Source organism: Varroa destructor, unplaced genomic scaffold (assembly GCF_002443255.2).
Source record: "Varroa destructor unplaced genomic scaffold, Vdes_3.0 BEIS01000003.1, whole genome shotgun sequence".
Lineage (NCBI taxonomy): Eukaryota > Metazoa > Arthropoda > Arachnida > Mesostigmata > Varroidae > Varroa > Varroa destructor.
Genome location: NW_019211456.1, coordinates 29197903 through 29217682, shown reverse-complemented (window position 1 = coordinate 29217682; position 19780 = coordinate 29197903). Strand labels below are relative to the sequence as shown.

Below are 19780 nucleotides of genomic sequence, written 5' to 3'. Positions count from 1 at the left end.
TACAAGTGAAAAAGGTCCATGCTCCTTACAACAATGGACACGATAATAATGATCATATTCTAAATAAGAAGGTACACTAAAGGGCCCGCTAATCAGAAAGAATGCTGCCCAATTATAAAGTATGGAAAAGACCAAAACTTTGAACTTTGTCCCCGTCCTTTCTACAGCAGTGTTTTATTTGTTCGCCATCCGCATCGATCGAGATTTTTCTCGGCCCACTTTCTAACTCAGTCCTGTTTCGACGGTTCGAGACTATGAATGAAACCTTAACGGTCACCAATCGCGACTACGTGTGGAAAAACGCAAATGGAAGTTAATATAATAATTAACAGAGTAATGTGCATGATATAGAGTGAGCATTTGATTGGTCTTATTAATAATTCTGAATAATTATATGTCTTTACACAGGTAGATATAACTGCACACTGTTATTATATCGGAGTCGGTGTGTCCGGTTAGAACGGGTGCTCATCTGCAAATCGTCCTAAGTACATTAACTGCAGCGCCATTAATGACTACGGATTATGCATACGAAGTTTTATACTCTACTATATCGTACATAGTAGAACACCAGCTCGCATTCAGAATGTGTATTTAAAATTACCTGTGGCCGCGATGTACCTAATGTACATGCTAGGTCGTACCGACGTACGTAGCGCCTGGCAAATAAAAACTCCGTGTACCGCATAAGGCGAGATAAAACCTATGTACTACAAAACGTGTCGGCTAATTTTGTTAGTTCCTTTAAAGGCCTTATCGGTCCTTCCCGTTGTAGTATAAAAATCGGGATCGATCTTCGTTATCTTCTTTTTCAATGTAATAATGGTCAAATAAGCGAACATGGCGGGAAGTTTGAATCTGTACTTCAGAGTTTCGACAAAAGGTGGTGCATTGTCTAGAAGGCGTACATATGTGTCCAACGACGAGCAATGCAATCACGTGGCGCGTTTTAGGAACGCACGTATGATTCAATAGTTTTTTTTTGAGTTATGCCGAGAAGAAGTGATCCTACACAACCTGAAATCCGTGGGACGTTAACGAAGCCACGTTAATATCGAACAGGCTAATGGAAGATCTCTCGTTAAGAATGGGTTAGCGCCATTGGTGAGGAAAGTCCGGAGAAAGTTTGTATACTTGCTCATCGTTCTCCATCCATGTTCTCTGCAAAGTCTCGGCCGTTCTTCGGTAAAATCATACCTAACTGCCAGACCGTTTTGCCTATATGAAGCGTGTCGATAGCAACGAGGTGGCCTCCGCGACGAAATTTCATGACCTCCCTCTTGTCCATGTTGATTCCCAGTCGCACTTCACTCACATGAGCTTCGCAAGAGCTCACTAGATACATAACCGACTCTTTCGAAAGATGACAAAATCGTCGGCGTAAGGTAGCTTCTTTACATGTCCCGGTGACTCTTGAACGCGGAGCGATAGATTATTCAACAGAAAGAAAAGCAGTAGACTTAGATTATCACCCACGCTAGTTGACTGGTCGAACAGTTCAAGCTGAGACATTTAATCATATATGGTAACAAGCGTTCCTTGCAAAAACGGCATGTTTCTTTTAACGGACTCCACATTGTACAAGCTTTACTAAAATCCTATCTAGAGGCGCCGTAAAATTTAAAGCGCCGTCAAATGCCGCTTTAAAATTTACGAAAACGATGTAGAGCGTCGCTTTTGGTCGACAAACAACACGAAACAGCCCCCGAAGTCGTAACTCACATTCCGTCCTCCTTAAATTTGTGCTGTTCAGTAGGGATACGTGAACAAGCTTTTCAGAAATTTCGTCAGGTGCCGTATGATAAGGTGAGAAAAAAGCTAGTAGCAACAGTTTTTCCTCCCTATTGCCTTCCGCATCGATGAAGATGGGTTATGCGGATTGCTTTTTCATTTGAGGACGAAGCATCGAAGGCAGTTTAGTTGTAGGCATCGATGCTGCGAGCACACATTGAATAGACTTGTGCAGCAAAAGAACTTTCACTGCCACACTGTTCAAGCTTTCATTGTGGATCAGGTCTACACTTGCCACCTTGTTTGACTGGACCAGCGCGTGAAATGCAACATTTTAGACATGGAGAAGTCCACTTTCGGCAATTCTCGCAGAGCATGATACTAATCTCAGTTTGTGCAGCTGTTTGCATGACTTCTTACTTGCGTGTACCACTAGATAGTCGTCTTACAGCGCGAGGTATCGCCGATTCGAATTCTCACGTATACCAACTTTTCAGGGAGTTACAGGGTAGCTTAATGTTCTCTTATCTTACCCAGTGCAACAGAGACCAGCTTACAAGTCGCATTAGCCAATGGACATCGTCAGCGTGGTCTCGGGTAACTTACAGGTAGGTCTACGGTATCAGCACTTTGATCAAAATGCCGACTTGTGTCAATATCTAGGCCGCATGGAGCCGCGATTTTTGGTGGCCTGGTGTTCTTCATTTGCAAACTATATTGTGTGGTTCGATAATATTACAGAGATTGCTTTACAGCTTTTAGTTATGAAGCACTGAAGCCCCGCCACTAGGGCAACCCTGCACGCTGCAGAAACGGATAGGAAAGTGGGTAGCGTGAAATCTGACTGTTTAGGAAGCTTTGACTCCGAGGTTTCAGTAAATATGATGATGTTGATATCTGTGAAAGTAGAAATCATAGCAGTCGTAAGCCCCAAGTTACTGCCTCTACATTCCATTACATAATGCCGCCTTATATAGCTTTTCACCATAGTCCGTCTGGGCAACTTGCAGAAGGAAGCTCTCGGCGTTGGCCTCCGCTTCGCGACCGATGGTGGCGATGGACGGCGCATGGTTTGTCACCGCAAGGAGTGCCTCTCGGGCCGATATATTTACTCTGTCCTTGAGTCAAGATTGTTTTTAGATTTGGAAGTACCGAAGGCAGGCGCCACTTCTGTGTTGACTGGCTTCTGTCAAGGTAGTGATGTCTGAAATCACAATTTCGATACTAGCTGACTGAGATTAGACGAGTTGACCATGGCTAGTCGATACGGCGCAGGCGCGTACTTCATCCACTTTGCTTGTGATAAATATCCATTTGAAACTCTAGGATATTAACTTCTCGAGTGAAATTTTATTCCTTTTGTTAAGACTGGTGCGATCTTCTTGGCAACTCCTTTTTTACAACTATACTGACCACTTCCGGCTACCTGCCGTTGTGAGTACGTCAATGAGAGCACGTGGAAATCGCGTCATCTTGAGTCGCATTTTCCTTTAAAACTTCATTCAAAGAGCATAAGAAGGAATCTAGTAGTTGTTTCGAATACGTTCAGTTAGGTCAGCCTCATAAGCGCTCCTAAGCATAAAAACGGTTTTTAGATTCATGCTTGCCCTATGATGAAAACCTAGGAATATCAGTCTTATTTTGCCACACACACTATGAAATGAAACGTAGCCAGCCATCGGCGTATCCAACGTCCTTGCTCACTGCACTTTTAATACACGGTTATCTTTACTTCTTCGTATTAAAATAGCAGTTATAGTGCCTTCTGTAGTTCCTGCGCATCAAAAACCCTGTTTATATTTGCGTTATTGCCTCGGCGTATGCTCTGTTTTAGTGCAGATGCCCTTATTGCTCATGGCCGTTAGCTCGAAAGGTGGACTAGAAAGTGAAAGCGAGAGAGGTAGATAAAAAGGGAAAGGGTTTACAAGCGAACCTCATCTGCATATCGGCGTATGTATAACATTCCCACATCTGTCGTGCCGTACGCATCGGATTCTGGTATGGTATATCACAGTCGTTTATAACCCAATTTCACTGCGGAAACACGGAAAGAGCAAGGGCATGTCGGCAAGTAAACGAGCGCTCATGTGCAAAAGTCTGAGAACATAGGCGCATAGCAGCTGGATGGCAACAACACTGACAAGTACATCGTACTTTATTTAGCTAGACTCGGCTTACCCGTTTATGGTACTTTACGCAATGCTTTCTCCGGTTATATTTTCTATCCATCTATTTTTCCGAGGGCATGTCCTTCGGTGGCACTACTTTTTCTTTCTCCCACTCCCGCCTTCAGCGTGTTTTTTGACGCGTATTAGATAGGTGATAGTATACTTTATCGACAGGCGTTGCGCACATAGGGCAACGTAGGATCTTCTCAAATCACCACCTCCTGGCGGTACCACTATCGAAGAGCTGTTACTTCTCTGCTATGAAAGATAGTAACGCGACAATGGACGCAGACGAAGGAAGACCTATGCGATGCGTTGAGGTTACGAAAAACTACGGCTGGAAAAGACAGAAAAAAGACCTGCGGACATTGAAATCAGGTACGTAAGGTCGCTTCTCACAGACTTCATTATTGCCTGTCTATGGAAAACTGTGTAGTGATGCCCGGAAAACAGCATCTCGACTAAACGAAACGGGAGCATCCGTAGTATCAGCACATATGTAAATGTTCTAAATCGATTCACAAAGGGCAGATGAATACATGCAGGGCAAAGATTTTTGTTGCTAATGGTACAACTTCCAGTTTTCCTGCTACCAAACGTCTATGAACTTCCTTCACATCTGGAGTGAATTAAAGTGGTTAGTCTACGTTCGACGAATGACACACGCATAGAGCTTGAGTAATAGCAAACATCTTCACAATGTTTATTATATCAATTATGTTGTCTGACTGTAAATGACAAGGCTGTTTATCGGTTTTAGTCTTCTTAGAATAGACACGAAAACTGGGTAGAATACGGATGTCATTTTTAAAGAAAGATAACTCGTCGTCTATTCATAACAAAAGTTAGTGTCGATCATAAAATAAACCTTCGGCATGATACGGTGGATATGAGATGTAAATGTTGTTTTTATTATGACGCTCGCGCTAGCCGAAAAAATAAAATTCAGCCTAACTAGGCGAGATCGGCCGACTCAAATGCGTTTTTCCTCATTTGAGACTCAATTGGGACGAAGCAGATGTTATCTACGAGCGGCTGAATGAGTCTCGTGTGGTCTTTTTTAGATAGTTTTAGCACATGTCTCCCACAATACATCTTTTTTCAGACGATTCCGAAAATGATAAGATCCAAGAAATCGAAGTAAACGTTTTTGTACGGGTATGTCTACAACCGCTAGTCTAAAGAAGGGTTCTCCTTCGATTTCAGATGACTCGATAGTACAGAACTATTTCGGGAAGGGCCAACAGTTGAGCTGACAAAAAATACTGCTGCTTTCATAGGTTCATATATAAAGAGACGAAGCACGGTCTTGATGGATTATGAATACTTTACGACCATGCAAAGTACATATGTTTGTTTTTTATTATGGCTGTTGCTGTAGTGATAAGAAAACGTTCTTCTATTAGGGTGAGTTGTCATAACTTGTCAAAGTTATGAAAGGTCTGCACAAAAGAAACATCGCCGGTTTCACAGATACTAAAAATGTAGCTTACACAAAATCTGGTTTCAACTGTGCAGGGATGTTTTTTGCTGATTAGAATCTATTTTTCAAAACCACGAGTTTAGTCTTACCCAGCCGTATTAACATTAAACCTACCGCTAGCGTCCAATTTGACCGCTTGTCAATTTTTTTTTTATATTTTGCACATTTAAGTATCTTCTTCGCGAATCTACATTGACTTATAAAAACAACAAGGATTTCTCATATAAGAAGTATCGATAGGCTTAGGGCTAAATAGGAGCAGTCAACCAATGCAAATATTTCATATTAAATGATTATTGTCAATCTAAAGTACAGACAGCAGATTCCGCTGACATACCGCCTTGCCATCGCAATATATCTTGCAAAATCCTTCTTCCAACGGCATAAAACATTTTTATTATTTACTACCTGTTGGTTTTGTCCATTACTTAAATGCCATAGAAGTGTTTTCGTTCTTTCAAATGCTAAGTTTGCACTCACTTCACGATTTAAATAGAGGACACCTAAGCCTCTCACTTTTATATAATAGTTATTTATAATAATACTAAGAGAACAAATGTTCTGCAACCATCATTTTGACATTTAATAACATTATCATTTATTGCTATTACTACTACTAATTTTTTAGCGTTTGTCGTTGCCATTGTTGTCTCCACTGGTGCTATGGGTTTGCCTCCAGCCAGCGCTTCAAAGCGTCTTACGGCCTCTGCATTTCCATTGAGGCGTGTCGGAACGAGTGCAAGCATAATTTCTCAAAGGAGAAAGCCAGTGTCCCCTTTCATCCCCTCTTGGTCTTTCCGGCCGGTTCCAAACGCGAATGAAACTTTTATAGTTCGTCGAGTGAGCATGCACAGTGAGCACGTGTCAGAGGAAAGGACCATGAGGATATCTTCAATTTCTTCTTTGTGGTCCTATCTGGAACACTCTGGCTGAGGCGCGCGGGCGCGTTTCGTAAAGTTTCTCACCAAAACTCTGTGACGCTCTACAGACAACGCCGGTTGCCTGGACTTTGGGCCGCCCGCTTGCTGCTTGCGATGATAGAATTGCTTGACTCCGAGTTGGCGAAGATTTCCCAACGACGAAAAGCGGCCGTGTTCCAAGTAAGTGAAAGCAACCAGGCAACGCTAGAGTAGTTTGGGACGGTGGGCTAGCGTTAAAGGAATTGAGGAGGAAAAGTAGACTTTTCATCACAATATGGTGAAAAGCAACGGGCGTGGGATAGTAGCTTAGGTATTATGATGCTTCATGGGTGTACTTTTGTTAGCATTAGACATAGACGAGCGTATAGTACATGCTAACATCGAGAAGGTTACCCACACCAACAGCCTAAAGACTCTCTGTGGTAGCCCCTTTGCGTCCAAGCCGTACTTTTTGATCAAATTAAGACGTTATATTATAGTATCATGTTGTTATTTTCAGTGCCTGCAATAGGCATTTAATATTTGAAATACGAAGTCCGCTTCTTTGACAATTACAAACATTTTTTCCAACGATCGTGGCTGTGAGTATAATAACCATACAGTTGATCGCTAAATAAAAAAAAAACACATTATTCTTAGGAAAGCTGGCGCAATTTTATTGCATTTTATTGTTGTATAGTATACATTTGCTCAGCCACTCTTGGACTATGAAAGACATTTTGAGTCAACATCATAACATTTGTTTTTTTCGGTAAAGTTCATAATTACTTACGGGTTACTTGTGACTGACCCCCCTGACTATTAATGACAGTTATTATGTTTAGCCTACCCTCTGTACGCAGCGTTGTGTTTGAAAGTAATTAATCTTAATGATAAAGCCACCACCCCAAGTGCATCATGGGTTGACATCCTCTCTTAAAGGATTCAACCGATGGTATTACTACTCAAAATCACTATTACCATGCCAGTATTTGCTGACCTGTCACATTTTCTTTTTCATCTTATCAACACATAACAGTATGACATATATAAAGTGCAGCAAAATCTCCTGCTATTAGAGTTCAAAAAACGAACTATATTGATAATGCTCTGACAAAGACGCAAAAGTGCGATTTCGGCAGCTTTCGACCAAATCGAAATTTTTGTAAAATTGTTTATTGCACTGTTTAGCTGCTGAGAGCACAGGTTTTCCATTGGAGCTGTTGCGTGAGGAGTATAGCGGGAAACTTGGATAGACTACCATAAAGGCCACGAGCAGAACTGGCTTGGTGCACCCGGTCTAGCGGCTACAACAAGTGTGGCGCCGAAGAAGTTGAACTAGAGATTTTGACCGCGTAACGACACTCTTCAGAGCAGTGGGTTGGATGAGAGTGCCACTGAGAGCCATATACGTACCCCCAAACGGCAGAAAAGGGATGTGTGTGGATTTAGCTTGGTTTGAAAGCAGAAGCATTACGAAGACCGACGTGAGCCGCCTACCAGACACACTGACGAGATCAGGATGAAGACTAAGAGACTACAGCTGATAGCGCCAAGCACTTCACACATTGATGTATCTGGTAGAAACCGGATGGCAGGCGATCAGCATCATCTTATCGGTTTCTATAGGATGATGACTTAATGTCGAGGGTTTCGTTACATTTTGCCGTAACATTATAATCTAGATAAATATATACATGCGTGCATCGTTTCAAAAGATGAGCTAGCTTTTACTATAGCTAAAATTCTAATCAGCTAAGAGGTTATCGATTTAGTTAGCAGTTGTTGACTGATTGAGACGGGTTCGTTGAACCTGTATATTTATGGAGAAAAATATGTTGGCTACACATTGATTCAATAGCTAATATGATTGTACGATAAGGAAAACACAGTATAAAAGACCTATCTCACAACCTTGAGCCCGCTTTGCTGGTTGGGCCTATGGCCTGTGCAGAGCAACGGACGGCCAGGAAGTAATGAGCAGAATAATTAACTGTGACGCTAACTTGAGACTGAGTCAGCTGTTGTATCAGGTTGGAATACAGGTGGTGATCCAGTTTAGTTCCCATTCTTTATCTTTCCATTGTTGACTCGTTTTTTTACATTATCCGATTGTACATTCCTTCTTTCCGCTGTATGCTGCTGTTAATTTGGCTCAACAGTAAATAAAATTTTATTCGGGCTCTGAAAATGGAGGTTAACAAATGTATTTTTGTCTCCGACTCAGTTTGAAGTGCTGATCAAATAACCTCGGATATTCTATCGGTAGAATTTCAAAAATTTCAAAAATAGAACCTTAGACCTGAAGAATGTATTCCACCGTGATCAGCTGTCCGGGGTCCTCATTGGTCTCTGTAACTTACCAGTTGAAAATGTCGGATTATTTCAGGCATATTTCATGTATGACATTTGATTAGAAATTCGACGTTTGAGTGTGCAATGCACGGAAATACGGCTTCTTATTGACCCTTAACCGTTTCCCCGACACAGGGGATCCTCAGCTGCAAAGACAAGCTTCTGCAAGGAATTATTAAAGGCGACGAGAAGTGGTATTTCTACGTCGATATGAAACAGAAAAACAAACAATAGGTAATTCCGGGAGATACATCTACGGTCTAAGTTAGACCAGTCTCCGAAAAAAACCGAAACTGGATTTAATAGGCCTAGAAGGGTCCCATACACTGGAAGATTCCTGAAAAGAGCAAGATGGCCAACAAGAACCTGTATACGCATGATTGGCGTCGGATAAACGAGGCTATACAATCCGACAAGACAACGTCACTCTTCTCCGCAACAATGCCAAGCCGCATTTGGCAAAGATGTAAAAGCCACCGCGTAAGATCTCGAGCTCGAGTTCTTCTCCAAGAGCCGTACTTTTCAGGTTTCGAACCTACGTGATTACCACGTTTTCTAATCTCTGGCAAATACAATTAGCAACCGTGTAGGGGATAGTGAAAAAAATCCTAAAATCCTGGGAGACGAATCCTTCGACTACAGCAATGAACATTTTTGGCAAGAGATGACAGAAGATAGTAAAAAGTAATATAGATTTACTGCTAGAATTTGAGTGGACCGCTGTGTCTAAGTTTTTTGGCTAGGTGCCTATCTCGCTATGACAACGATAGTGATAGGTGCTACGCTCTGACTTTTCACAGTGTAATCGATGCATATAGCTGAAGACGTTTCGCCGACTGCGGCATTCATTAAGCATCGCGATTCTCTGTTGACCACGGTCAGTTCTGAAAAAAAAACGAGTGGGGTCTACATGTGATTTACGCATGTCCTGTTTAATATATTTTGCAACTGCGGAACAATGCTGTAGGAAAGATGTTACTTCGAAACTAGTGTTTAATGAAAGCTTCACTCGTAAAAGGAGAACTAAGTTTCGAACAGGCAGCCTCAAACTATAGTGGCACAATACTTCGCATATTTCATATTTCCCTAATGATGCTGCAGTTGTCATCTTTGTGGATATTAGTAATCAGGCGAAATTCCCTACTTAATCACACCGGCTATACCTCTAAGCAAGAAATGAGTAGTTGAAGTTGAAATGGTAGAAGTCTAAGTAACAGTTCCTACACCTGTGCCACTGATTTCTAATCAAGTATAACTTGTTATTTGTTTATATACAATAATTTGTTAATAACTGAATCGCCATGTGCTAAGAACCAATCACCGGAAACCAGTCTACCTCGCGGATTTACGTAACCACTTTTTTGATTACCCCGTACCTAGAAGCATACCGTTATTACGAAAACACAATTAAGCTGCAGGTGTTATCTTGAATGATGTGTGTTGATTACGCATCATACAATACCTCGTTGCCCTCTGGTTGTTCCCGTCTCTTTTTTCTGGACCTTGATCTTCCCCATGGACCGTTACCCCCCATGGCACAAAGCAACCGATACAACGCTCAGCTCAGTATAGCACTTCAACTCTGCGGAAAAAGTTAACTCTGCCTTGACATAAGTAAGTTAATGGGAAAAATCAACGAGGCACGGTGTATTCCGCGAGATTCGCACGTGTGATGAGGTTGCGTTTACTTGTTATCGCTTAACAAGATCCATTACACCATGAACGCTCGCCCGTTACTAGCAGAAATGATTAAAGGTAATGTAGAAGCAGGCTCCGATGAGGCAAGAAAGAACGGGATAGGAAATGACGAGGGGCAGACATGGCGCGCAGCTTTCACCACCCCACCAAGAAATGGCACGAACGTCAACTTTTAGAATAGGCTATTGTTATCACTAGGAGCAAATATTAGTGAAGAATAAGTGTAAACGGTGTTGGGCGGACGCGACGAGCTTATTTGTGATTTTTTTCTATATATGATTGTTCTCGTCTAATTTGCAGCTTGAAAATCTCGCTCTTTTCTTATCCCTCTAACAGTAATCTTCTAAGGCAGATCAGTCATATAAAGGTTAATTCTATTTACTTCAGAACTTCAGAGCGCAAGAAAGGGCTAATATTATATTCGGAAATTCAATAGTGATTTAGGTAATTTGTCACTCTTTGACCACACTCTATTAATGAGGAAATCATTCATAGTTAGCGCAGTCAATATCCCGATATTCCATATTGCTCAATTTGGAAAAATAGTTTTATATATTATACAAACAAATAAACAGCTATGCCTAGCTTTAGTATTGCGAAGATGCTTTGTGAATACGTCTCGTGTTTGTCGAAGTATTACTGTGTACAGCTAATAGACAACACCACACAAATTGCTTTTAAAACCTGTGTCTTCTAAAGAAACAAACATTTTAAGTAGATTTTAACGGCGTCTTTCCGACCAGCACAGAACAGACCTAGCGTCAATCTCGTACAAAGCTTCTTACTCTTTAATACTACCTATTAACTGAATAAATAGACAATTATATTGCCATCTGAGCGCTACATGGCCTTAGCCCAAGTTAATCATCGTCAACAGAGCCTGCACAGCTATGCCATAGATTAACAAATCTGTCCATACCAGTCCGTTACATTGCTTAGTCGAAATCCATTGGTCAAAAGGACTGGATTTATATAGTAAATTGCGAAATGAATAGGCTTAGTATACTCTATAAATAAATATAACCTCTATTCTTCTATACAGCCATAGTTGGTTGGGCATTTTTGCTTTTGAAAATGTACTTTCCCAAAAATAATCTCACAATCGTCCCTCTTGGGCAAAGAAAGGTTTGTTTCAAAAGGTCAGGTGCATTTTAAGCTGCAAGGGAGTATCTTGTAGGTTAATTGCGCTTGCTCCGAACTTGCCGACAGTGTCGAATCGGACCCTAACTTGAGTTTGTATTTATGGACTTCATATAGCATGACTCGGCTTCAGCTTTGCGACTGATGGCCAACTCGAATTACCGTGAAGCGGGTTTAATATGACCAGGAAATTAAGCGCAGGACGTCACTGCCCATTTCTAACTGCTGCTGCAGTGACGCTGGCGGTTTACTGTATAGATAGTATGTGTTCGTCAGCAATAGTCAGTGCATCGGTCGGTGGGCCATAAAGCTTTAGCTTCCTCGAACCCGAGTGCACCCCCTTACCCAGAAACACATATTTCCTGATGCACTCATCGGCGAAGGGGAAGGGCGTCCTATGTAAGTATGAACTTGTCTGTGCCTGTGTGCATGTCAGCGTGAGTGTCAGACTCTGTGAGATCCGTCATTGGCTCAGCCACAGCCTATTCCGGATGTTACTCCAAATCTTCCTTTATCGCCAAAAGCGTATCAAAGTTTTGTACAGCGCCCCGCCGCACCGTGTCCCAACACCTACGAGCAACGGCAAGTACGACTGCCTTCGAAAACACCTAAGCAGACCACAGTCATGTAGCCACCACGCAGGCAAGCGGTCTGTGTGTTCATCATCACTAGATAGGTCAAGCTTGCCCCGTCGACGTTGCCACCATAACCACCACCGCCATTGCTCCTCACTCTTGCCACCTTTCTAGGTTCATTTTGGCGCCCAACATCCCCATCCTACACGATGAAATGACGCCATTTCCGGTGGTCACTCCGCCCGAGGCTGTGTGAGGGATCAAACTGTTGACCGACCGTTGAAGCGCTCATGCCAACGTCAGACGGCAGAAGACACCTGTACACCGAAGATACACGCTCGTGAAGGTCTGCAGGGAGTGGGAGGAGGTCTGCAGGGAGTGGGAGGAGGTCTGCAGGAAGGTTTGTTACAGAGGGTAGGCAAAAAACTGGGGTAGTTCCTTAAAGCTCGAGCTGCTGGACCATCGCCACCTTACTGTTAACTACTGTATGGAATGTGTCGATGGGCGAAAGGGAAGGGACACCCTCAAAACCAAGAAGCTAGTGACAGCCAGCTGTGAAAATAGAATCGGTTGCGTCGCTGTAAAAACGCAACGATATGATTATTGTACAAAGGCCAAGCCATGTAGCTGATCTATAGCTGCGGGAAACATATGGTCGGTGCCAAGCAAAGAGTAAGGCCATTGTTAGAGGAACAAAATTGCTTTTGGTTTTCGGATTTCTGGGAGAATATATAGACAGTGTTATCGGATTAAGCTTTTCTTGGACCATGCAAGTCTCTAGAAATTTGCTCAGCGTAACAATGCGACAAAAAATACATCATCATAGTATTTTGCCATCATAATTTTAGTATATTGTACTTTTACTGAGGGTTAGGCGGAGAACGACAGAGGCTCTAGCATCATGGTTAGTCACGGTACACATGCAGAGACTTAACTAATTTTTCCATAATTTTATATGTCGCTGACTTGCTTGTCTATGATTACCTTAACTACATTGTTCCTCATCATAACTAATATTTCTGCAAAAAGCGGTGAGAATACTTTCTGCATGAAAATTATTATCGACGATGTAAGAGATTGACGTCACCTGTATCTAGGCCACCAATGTGCCAGACGTAACCCTGGACCACTTACGGTATAGTCAGTGTACCACCAGCCTACTGTTTATTCTTCGCGACCAGTGTCACGTCTCTATGAAAATATTAGGTAGGTGAGGAAATAATTTATGCTGTTCAATTTACCTGTTTGGTGTTTGGAGCTTGGGGCGCTCATTCTATGGACTACTTTACATTTGCAGTATTGCTTTCATCTTGTCTTGGTTTGCTCTTAACAGTTTTCCTTGTTATTTAAATCGCTTGTAGCCATCAAAAGTCTCATTATACTTGACTCACAATGAGGAAGTATCCGCTCGTTCATGAAGCATTTACCACTTTTAAGGAATTTCCTTTGCGACTAAGACATGGAACGAAACAAACTGTATATCCGACACTGTTTTTGTTAAATACATTTTCATTGAAGAAGGTGGTGTGTGATGTTAAAAATTAAATAGTAGTTTTCGCCAAAGCTGTATGTCAACGCTATAGGATTGAAGCTTTTTTTTTTTTTTTTTATTGAAATCCGAAGTCATACGCCGAATAGCTAGGAAAAGGCTAATTACGAACTGTAGAAAAGATATTTTTTAAAATATTCGTTTACGAAAGAAATAATGGTTAGAACGATAGAGACCCAGGCAGCCCTCCATATCGACACTATCTGAACGCGAGGGTATGGTGAATGTAGACCACGACTCGGCAGAAGTTATCAAACTGAAGAAGAAACAAAGAAACAAGAAATGATAGTTCCCAATCGGATATGTCGGGCCAATGCGTAATTACAGGAGTGGTTTTGTTGTGCGTCGACAACATAACGCGACCTCAAAAGGCTTGGGCTATCTGGAAAGCTTCATGATACAGAACTTCTTTCTTTATCTAGCTTATGACCCGACATCGCTGTATCGCTCTCTAAACGACTTCGAATGACTACGACTGAATTCGAGCGGCAGAAACACCGAAACTAATTTTAGATATATCGCCTCTATATATGCTTTTTTTTTCTTCGTCTTCTGCGATGCGTTGCTTGTTAGAACGATATGGAAAAGCCAAGCATGCAAATTCTCAGCTTTTTCTAAAAGTTAATAGCAATAAACGTGAGCTGAAACAATGACGTTTCGGCCTAACTGATCTAGTAATAGCGTAAAGTACTTCCCTGCATTCGTTTTTCCTTTGAGCTGCAGGAGTGACGCATATATATTACTGAACACAAGCAATCGATAAAGCAATCTTTATAACACTTGAGTAAGGCAAACCGCGTTCCACCATTGTGCTTCAGTGCGCATTTGCTTCTGGCGATGCTGATAGTTATTTTCGAGGCCAACGCGTGCCTGCGTTGCCTTATAATAAAAATCTATCATCAGTGTTAGCGCCCTTTGACTCAAACATTAATAATATATAGAGCCGCAAAGGATTCCCTACAACACTTCCTAGTTCCACTAAATTTCCTAGTCGTATTATGTCGTCGATGCTTCTATTAAATGCGCTAGTGCCATATCTATTCGCACCAGCCGCGTTGTTATAAGTAAAAGTCGTCCACTCTGAGCTGATGAAGCGTTTTTTACATTGATATTATTATAATAGCTCACAATAAGCGAGTATTTCGACGGTGCAAGTCTAATGGTTTTCACGATGGATCCAACGAACCCACAAGCCAATGAGCGTAACTCGGCTCATTGTAAATAACCCTTTACTTCCATGCCCGGCGCGCTACCAAGTTGCTTTGCCATTAGCGCCCTTTATCCTGTCGCTTTGCCAGCTGTACTGAAGCCGCCTGGGTCGGTCTGATCCTGGCCAAACCAACCCCCATGCCATCCTGCCCCTCGCGCATCCAAACTAACGCATGGCTGTCCTGTACACTCATCAGGGCATGGGTTAAACGCGTTACTGTTTTAATTTGCGACTGCAATTCTGTAACATAGACCCAGCATGGTCGAGCAGGACTGCACGTAAAAGGACAGCAGAGGAAAACAAGTTGCGACCGTCTTCAAGAAGCACACAGGAAAGGTTCACAGCCCCTCGTGGCTGGCATCGTTAAAATGAGCGATTGACATCAGCGCACTTTCAAGCTGTCCAGTGGCCGCATAAATAAACGGTCACCGCCGTAATGGATGAGCCGGTAGCCGTGCTGAAGATAGAGAAGGGGGTCGGGACGATGGCGACAGTGCGACGATACGAATCGAACGAAAGCAGGTATGGACGAAGTGAAGCCAGAGTACGGATACAAACGTATACAATACGAGGATAAATTACATATGAACCGCAGTTTATTAAAACGGCCACAGTACAGACGTCGAACCACATATAGGCCGCTTTTATTACGGGCATGTAATATATAGGCTGATAGCCAACGTTACACAAAGCAGATGAACGAAGGTCTGTAATGATAGATTAAGCGTTCAATGACGCCCAACAAAAGATATGTTACGATATCGCAAAAATACTTCACTTAAATAATAGGTTAAAGAAAACATCTTCCTGAACCTATTGTGATTTAACAACTGGCTTTTCTCAGCTAGTAAAGTTCGTACTTGCGGTAATCGATACGTTGAATGCCGAATAGGAATAAAGTTGACAACCCCTTCTCCGTATAAATAATCTACCGCTTTTTTAAGCAGTTCAGTTAACTTAAAATAGGTGACAAGCAACGTTTAGGTTAGGCAGCAATAGGCCAAGGATGCCGTAGTATAAAACATTTTAATTGGATGTACTCTCGCCCATATCACCAGTCCAAGCTCGCCCTGCTAAACGTAGGTAGAACGCTAATTTAAGGTAAACGCATATAGCAAAAACCTAGATGTTTCGTCTAATTGATCGTAAGCCAGATGTTTGTTGTACGGCATAAGATAACAACGAACATCTGCTTTGCACTACATTAGCAGACTCAACATGTAGCGAGTTTATCTTCTATAGAACATCTAATAGATCCATCAATAACAAATTTCAACTGCTGCGTCACTGTGAGATAAAAGCCCGCTTTGAGAGCTACTAGTGCTATTGCTTCGTCCTTTTTTGCGGGTTTTCGAGAGCGGACAGCTGTCCGTGTTCGGCGACAGTACCGCAACAGAGAAAACAATGCAGCAGAACGCGGTAAGACATTCACGGCGAATATCGGGAAAATCGATTTGGCAACGGCGACAGTTCGTAGCGATAACTGCTAGAAGACAATGAAAACTCCTTATATCCCTTCGCAAACTGCTCATGTGGGGGGAACCCACCGAAAGAAAGAGAGAGAACGTCAGAAGGCAGCCAATGTTGGTTTGTTTTTTCGTTTCGTCTGCTACGTCGTGGCAACTACTTCGATACATTGGGCCGTGAGCGACAAGCAATGGCCGATGAACGGGATCGTTAGGGGTCAGCTGCGTCGCGAACTCAAAAATGACCAATTATTGTACCCGTAGACGAGAGAGGACGAGACGAATCAGAACACAATACGTTGTTACCTTAAACTCGGCCTATGCTACTAGCCCGTCTCGATAGCCAAGTGGGCCTAGATAGGCCGGTGCGCTGTTCATCCTTCTTACAATTTTCGGTTGTCTTTTTTTTTGCACATTACTCTCGAAGAACCGTTGCGGCTAAAAAAAGATATAAGCGCAGTATATAGCTCAGGCGAGCTGCTACATCTTTTTTATTTATGAAAGATCTGTCGCTTTAAAATTAAAAAAAAAAAACATCATTATACTATTCACGTATAAAAGATGTTTCAGTGTTGTCTCATCTGGTAAAGCTGGTTATTTTTGTAGGGCACTTCGCGCCGCATGTCGACTGTTGCGGATTTTGTACCCTATTAGGTACCGTTACTAAAATAAAAGACGACGATTAGTTGATCTAATGAATAAAAGCCGCTATTTTTCAATGTGTATTGCAGTTGAGTTAATTTATCTGGGGAGCAAGTTTGATCCGGCGAAGCGTCAAAAGGATCTACTTCATTCGATGGATTCCTGTTGTGCATTTTACCTGTTTCGTACGTATATTTGTGACATTTATGGTATAGTATAAGTTCTTTTAAGTAATTGGACAAATTATACATCTAAATGTTAACTTACAAAAGAAGAAGCGATTTAATATAAGTTTAGGAAGCGAAACCGGACATAGAAATAAGTACATGGCATATATAGCACTATTTAAGTCGCTCTATATTTCTTCTGCATTAGAAATTTGAGAGATCCATAAAAAAAATGCTAGTACTAGCTCAGAAATGTAATATTTCTTGGGTGCCCATCACAGAATAAGTAATGCGAGCTGGGCTGGTATTCGAACCGAAAACGTTCGATTGAGCTAATGCGTCCAGTGCGTCATCTATGATTTATCCAAATATTTTCTGTACTCAACGCCGTCGAGATATAGGCCCGCCAGGCACCCTCTACTGTTGACTGTCTCACATTTCCTTCGTTGTCCTATTACACTCACCTATCTGAACTGTAGTTTGCCAGCTTTTGCTAGTGAATAACTCAATAACATTATTCCTGCAAATTTTCTTTTTATTCTATCTGTCCTGATGATCAGTCGTTCACAATTGTCAGGTCTAATTCAACGAAAAACAGACGTTCTAGGTCGAGTTTTGTTCTAAGTAGTTTCACACTCCTCATTGTACAGCTAAATCCGGCGGATCAGCTTCGTCCCTTTTTTGGCGTTGAAACAACTGGAGCAGCGTTCCTGACGGCTGGCCCTAGGGTACTGCGCTACCGCTGCTTCCGCCGCTGGATGTTGGTAAACGCTGGCCGACGTTGGTGTCATTTAGCGCAGTGCTAGAACGTGGAGACGAGAGAGGTGGAGCTGAGTACCGAAGCGCTGCAAGGTAAAAAGTAGCATCTACCCTTGTACGGGGGCCTTCAAAGCACAGAAAACACCATTACTACCGCGTTTTCTGACGTCTTCATGTTCACGCAGCAAGATACCACCCGCGGCAGCCGAAGGGACCGGAACAGAAGCAAAGGCAGCTACGCGGCATCAGCGCTTCTATGCAACAGTGAAAGATGAGAGAACAGTGAATGGTAAAGGACGAACAAAAAGAAGAGGGAGTTACGAAGAAAAAAAGGAACTCGTTTAGCCCCAAGGCAACAACTCGAGGTTGCAGCTTCCGTAGCCAGCCGCTTCTGCCAACGTCTCCAGTGGTCAACGCCACTGCTGCTACTATTTCTGCGGTGTGCCCGACGGCCTCAAATAGCGTCAGTTCACGCGTTGAGGACTTCGAAGGAGAGAAAAGCCAAGAGAGGGAGCTGGGGTATTTATTATACATACGGAAAAGATCTGCTCGCTTTTGCCGGGATCTCTCGCGCGTTTTCTACCGGTACCTGCTGCTGCGGCGACGGCAGCAATATCCCCGCACCCGCAAGGTTGCTGATATTAGGTTCATCCGAACGCTTGAGGTCATTGAAGGTATTGGGCTGATGCTAATGCTACTGTCTGAACAGCTGTTCATAGAAGCCGCGCTACAGGGTACTTCGGCCTAATAAAACCCGTTTATTTCCTTATGCGATAATCTATGAGAAACTGTGTTTTTATTTTATTTTACTCATCAAAATAATAATACCTGATTATGGGGGTGAATCTAAATCCCGTCAAAAATGGTAAAGGTAAACAAATCGTGCAGCTAGGTGCTACCAATGCCGTGTAGTAAGTACACCATCCTTTGCCTTAATTGCCACAGGTGACATTGGCGATGCCTATGATGCTCGCACGGGCAAACTAAAAATTTACACATAATCGCAAACTTTAAACAAAGTTTGCGATTATGTGTAAATTTAATTTGCAGCCAATAGTGGACATTTTCTAGTCGTTCTATGAGAACTTCTGTCAGCATGACTCTTGAACGACAAATGATCACTTGCCACAAAACTTGTCAATTCACGCTGTCGAAAATCTCCGTTGACGTCGGATACCACCGAGACTGAATAGGGGGGACTGCTGCACAAGGGATCAGACTTGGTTAGGGATAGCAGTGCGACGAGGCCGTGTCTAATCGTGGCATTATCATTCTTTGAACGGTGTTCTTCGGCGGGAAAAAAACTATCTCAATTTATATTTCTGACCTATTGCACCATTTACTTAGGCTCTTTCTTGCTTCGATATGTCATTGACCTGCCGCAGTGATGCTGAAGCTCAACAACATTGTCGTCTTTCCCAAAACGTCCATCTATCGTGTCTTTCCTTGTTCACTTTGGCGTCGAGACGGAACTATTTGTCCAAAACAAACGTCTAAATTATAGTTGAGCCGTTAATATAACAAGTGTTTAAGTTGGTCATCGAGCAGAGTCGAGCCAGTGCCTCTCCGTATAAACACACGTCTGATATATATTTTCTTATATATGCCATTCATTCGCAGATTTGCTTTGGGTACTCTTTTTGATAAGATATACAGCCAATGTTGCTCATCCAAATCGTATGGGTTTATTTTAAACAATTCGCCGATTAAACCACCAATCGCTCCTAAGGCCTTGCTGGCAGAGCGTGAGGCCCAATATTTATATATGTGTGTGGCACTTCTGCCTGAGTTGATTCAACTTTCGGCCTGAAGCTATTGCTTTCGTCGAATCCATCTGTGATATGTTTGCTAAGCAATCCAGTTCTACGAGCTTAAAAACTGGACCATATTCCAAATAGGACAATGTATATATGTGCTTAATGTTTAACTAGTTGGAGC

At 42.4% G+C, this 19780-nt stretch overlaps 1 protein-coding gene across 5 annotated transcripts; it reads left to right on the top strand.

Moving 5' to 3' along the window:
• Nucleotides 1–1565: 1565 nt before the first annotated feature.
• On the top strand, nt 1566–18616 carry LOC111247026 (uncharacterized). 5 transcript variants are annotated; one of them, XM_086984679.1, is made up of 8 exons: nt 1566–1806; nt 2229–2339; nt 2742–2925; nt 3571–3874; nt 4074–4277; nt 6011–6482; nt 17006–17101; nt 17734–18616. In XM_086984679.1, exons 2-4 carry the CDS (start codon nt 2304–2306, stop codon nt 3594–3596), a joined length of 246 nt encoding a protein of 81 aa, XP_086840805.1. In that variant the 5' UTR covers nt 1566–1806; nt 2229–2303; the 3' UTR covers nt 3597–3874; nt 4074–4277; nt 6011–6482; nt 17006–17101; nt 17734–18616. The 5 variants fall into 5 exon arrangements, 3 of the variants coding, with proteins under 3 accessions (XP_086840805.1, XP_086840804.1, XP_086840803.1); XM_086984678.1 differs by having other exon boundaries at nt 3566–3874; XR_015324534.1 differs by lacking the exon at nt 2742–2925 and having other exon boundaries at nt 3566–3874.
• Nucleotides 18617–19780: the final 1164 nt, after the last annotated feature.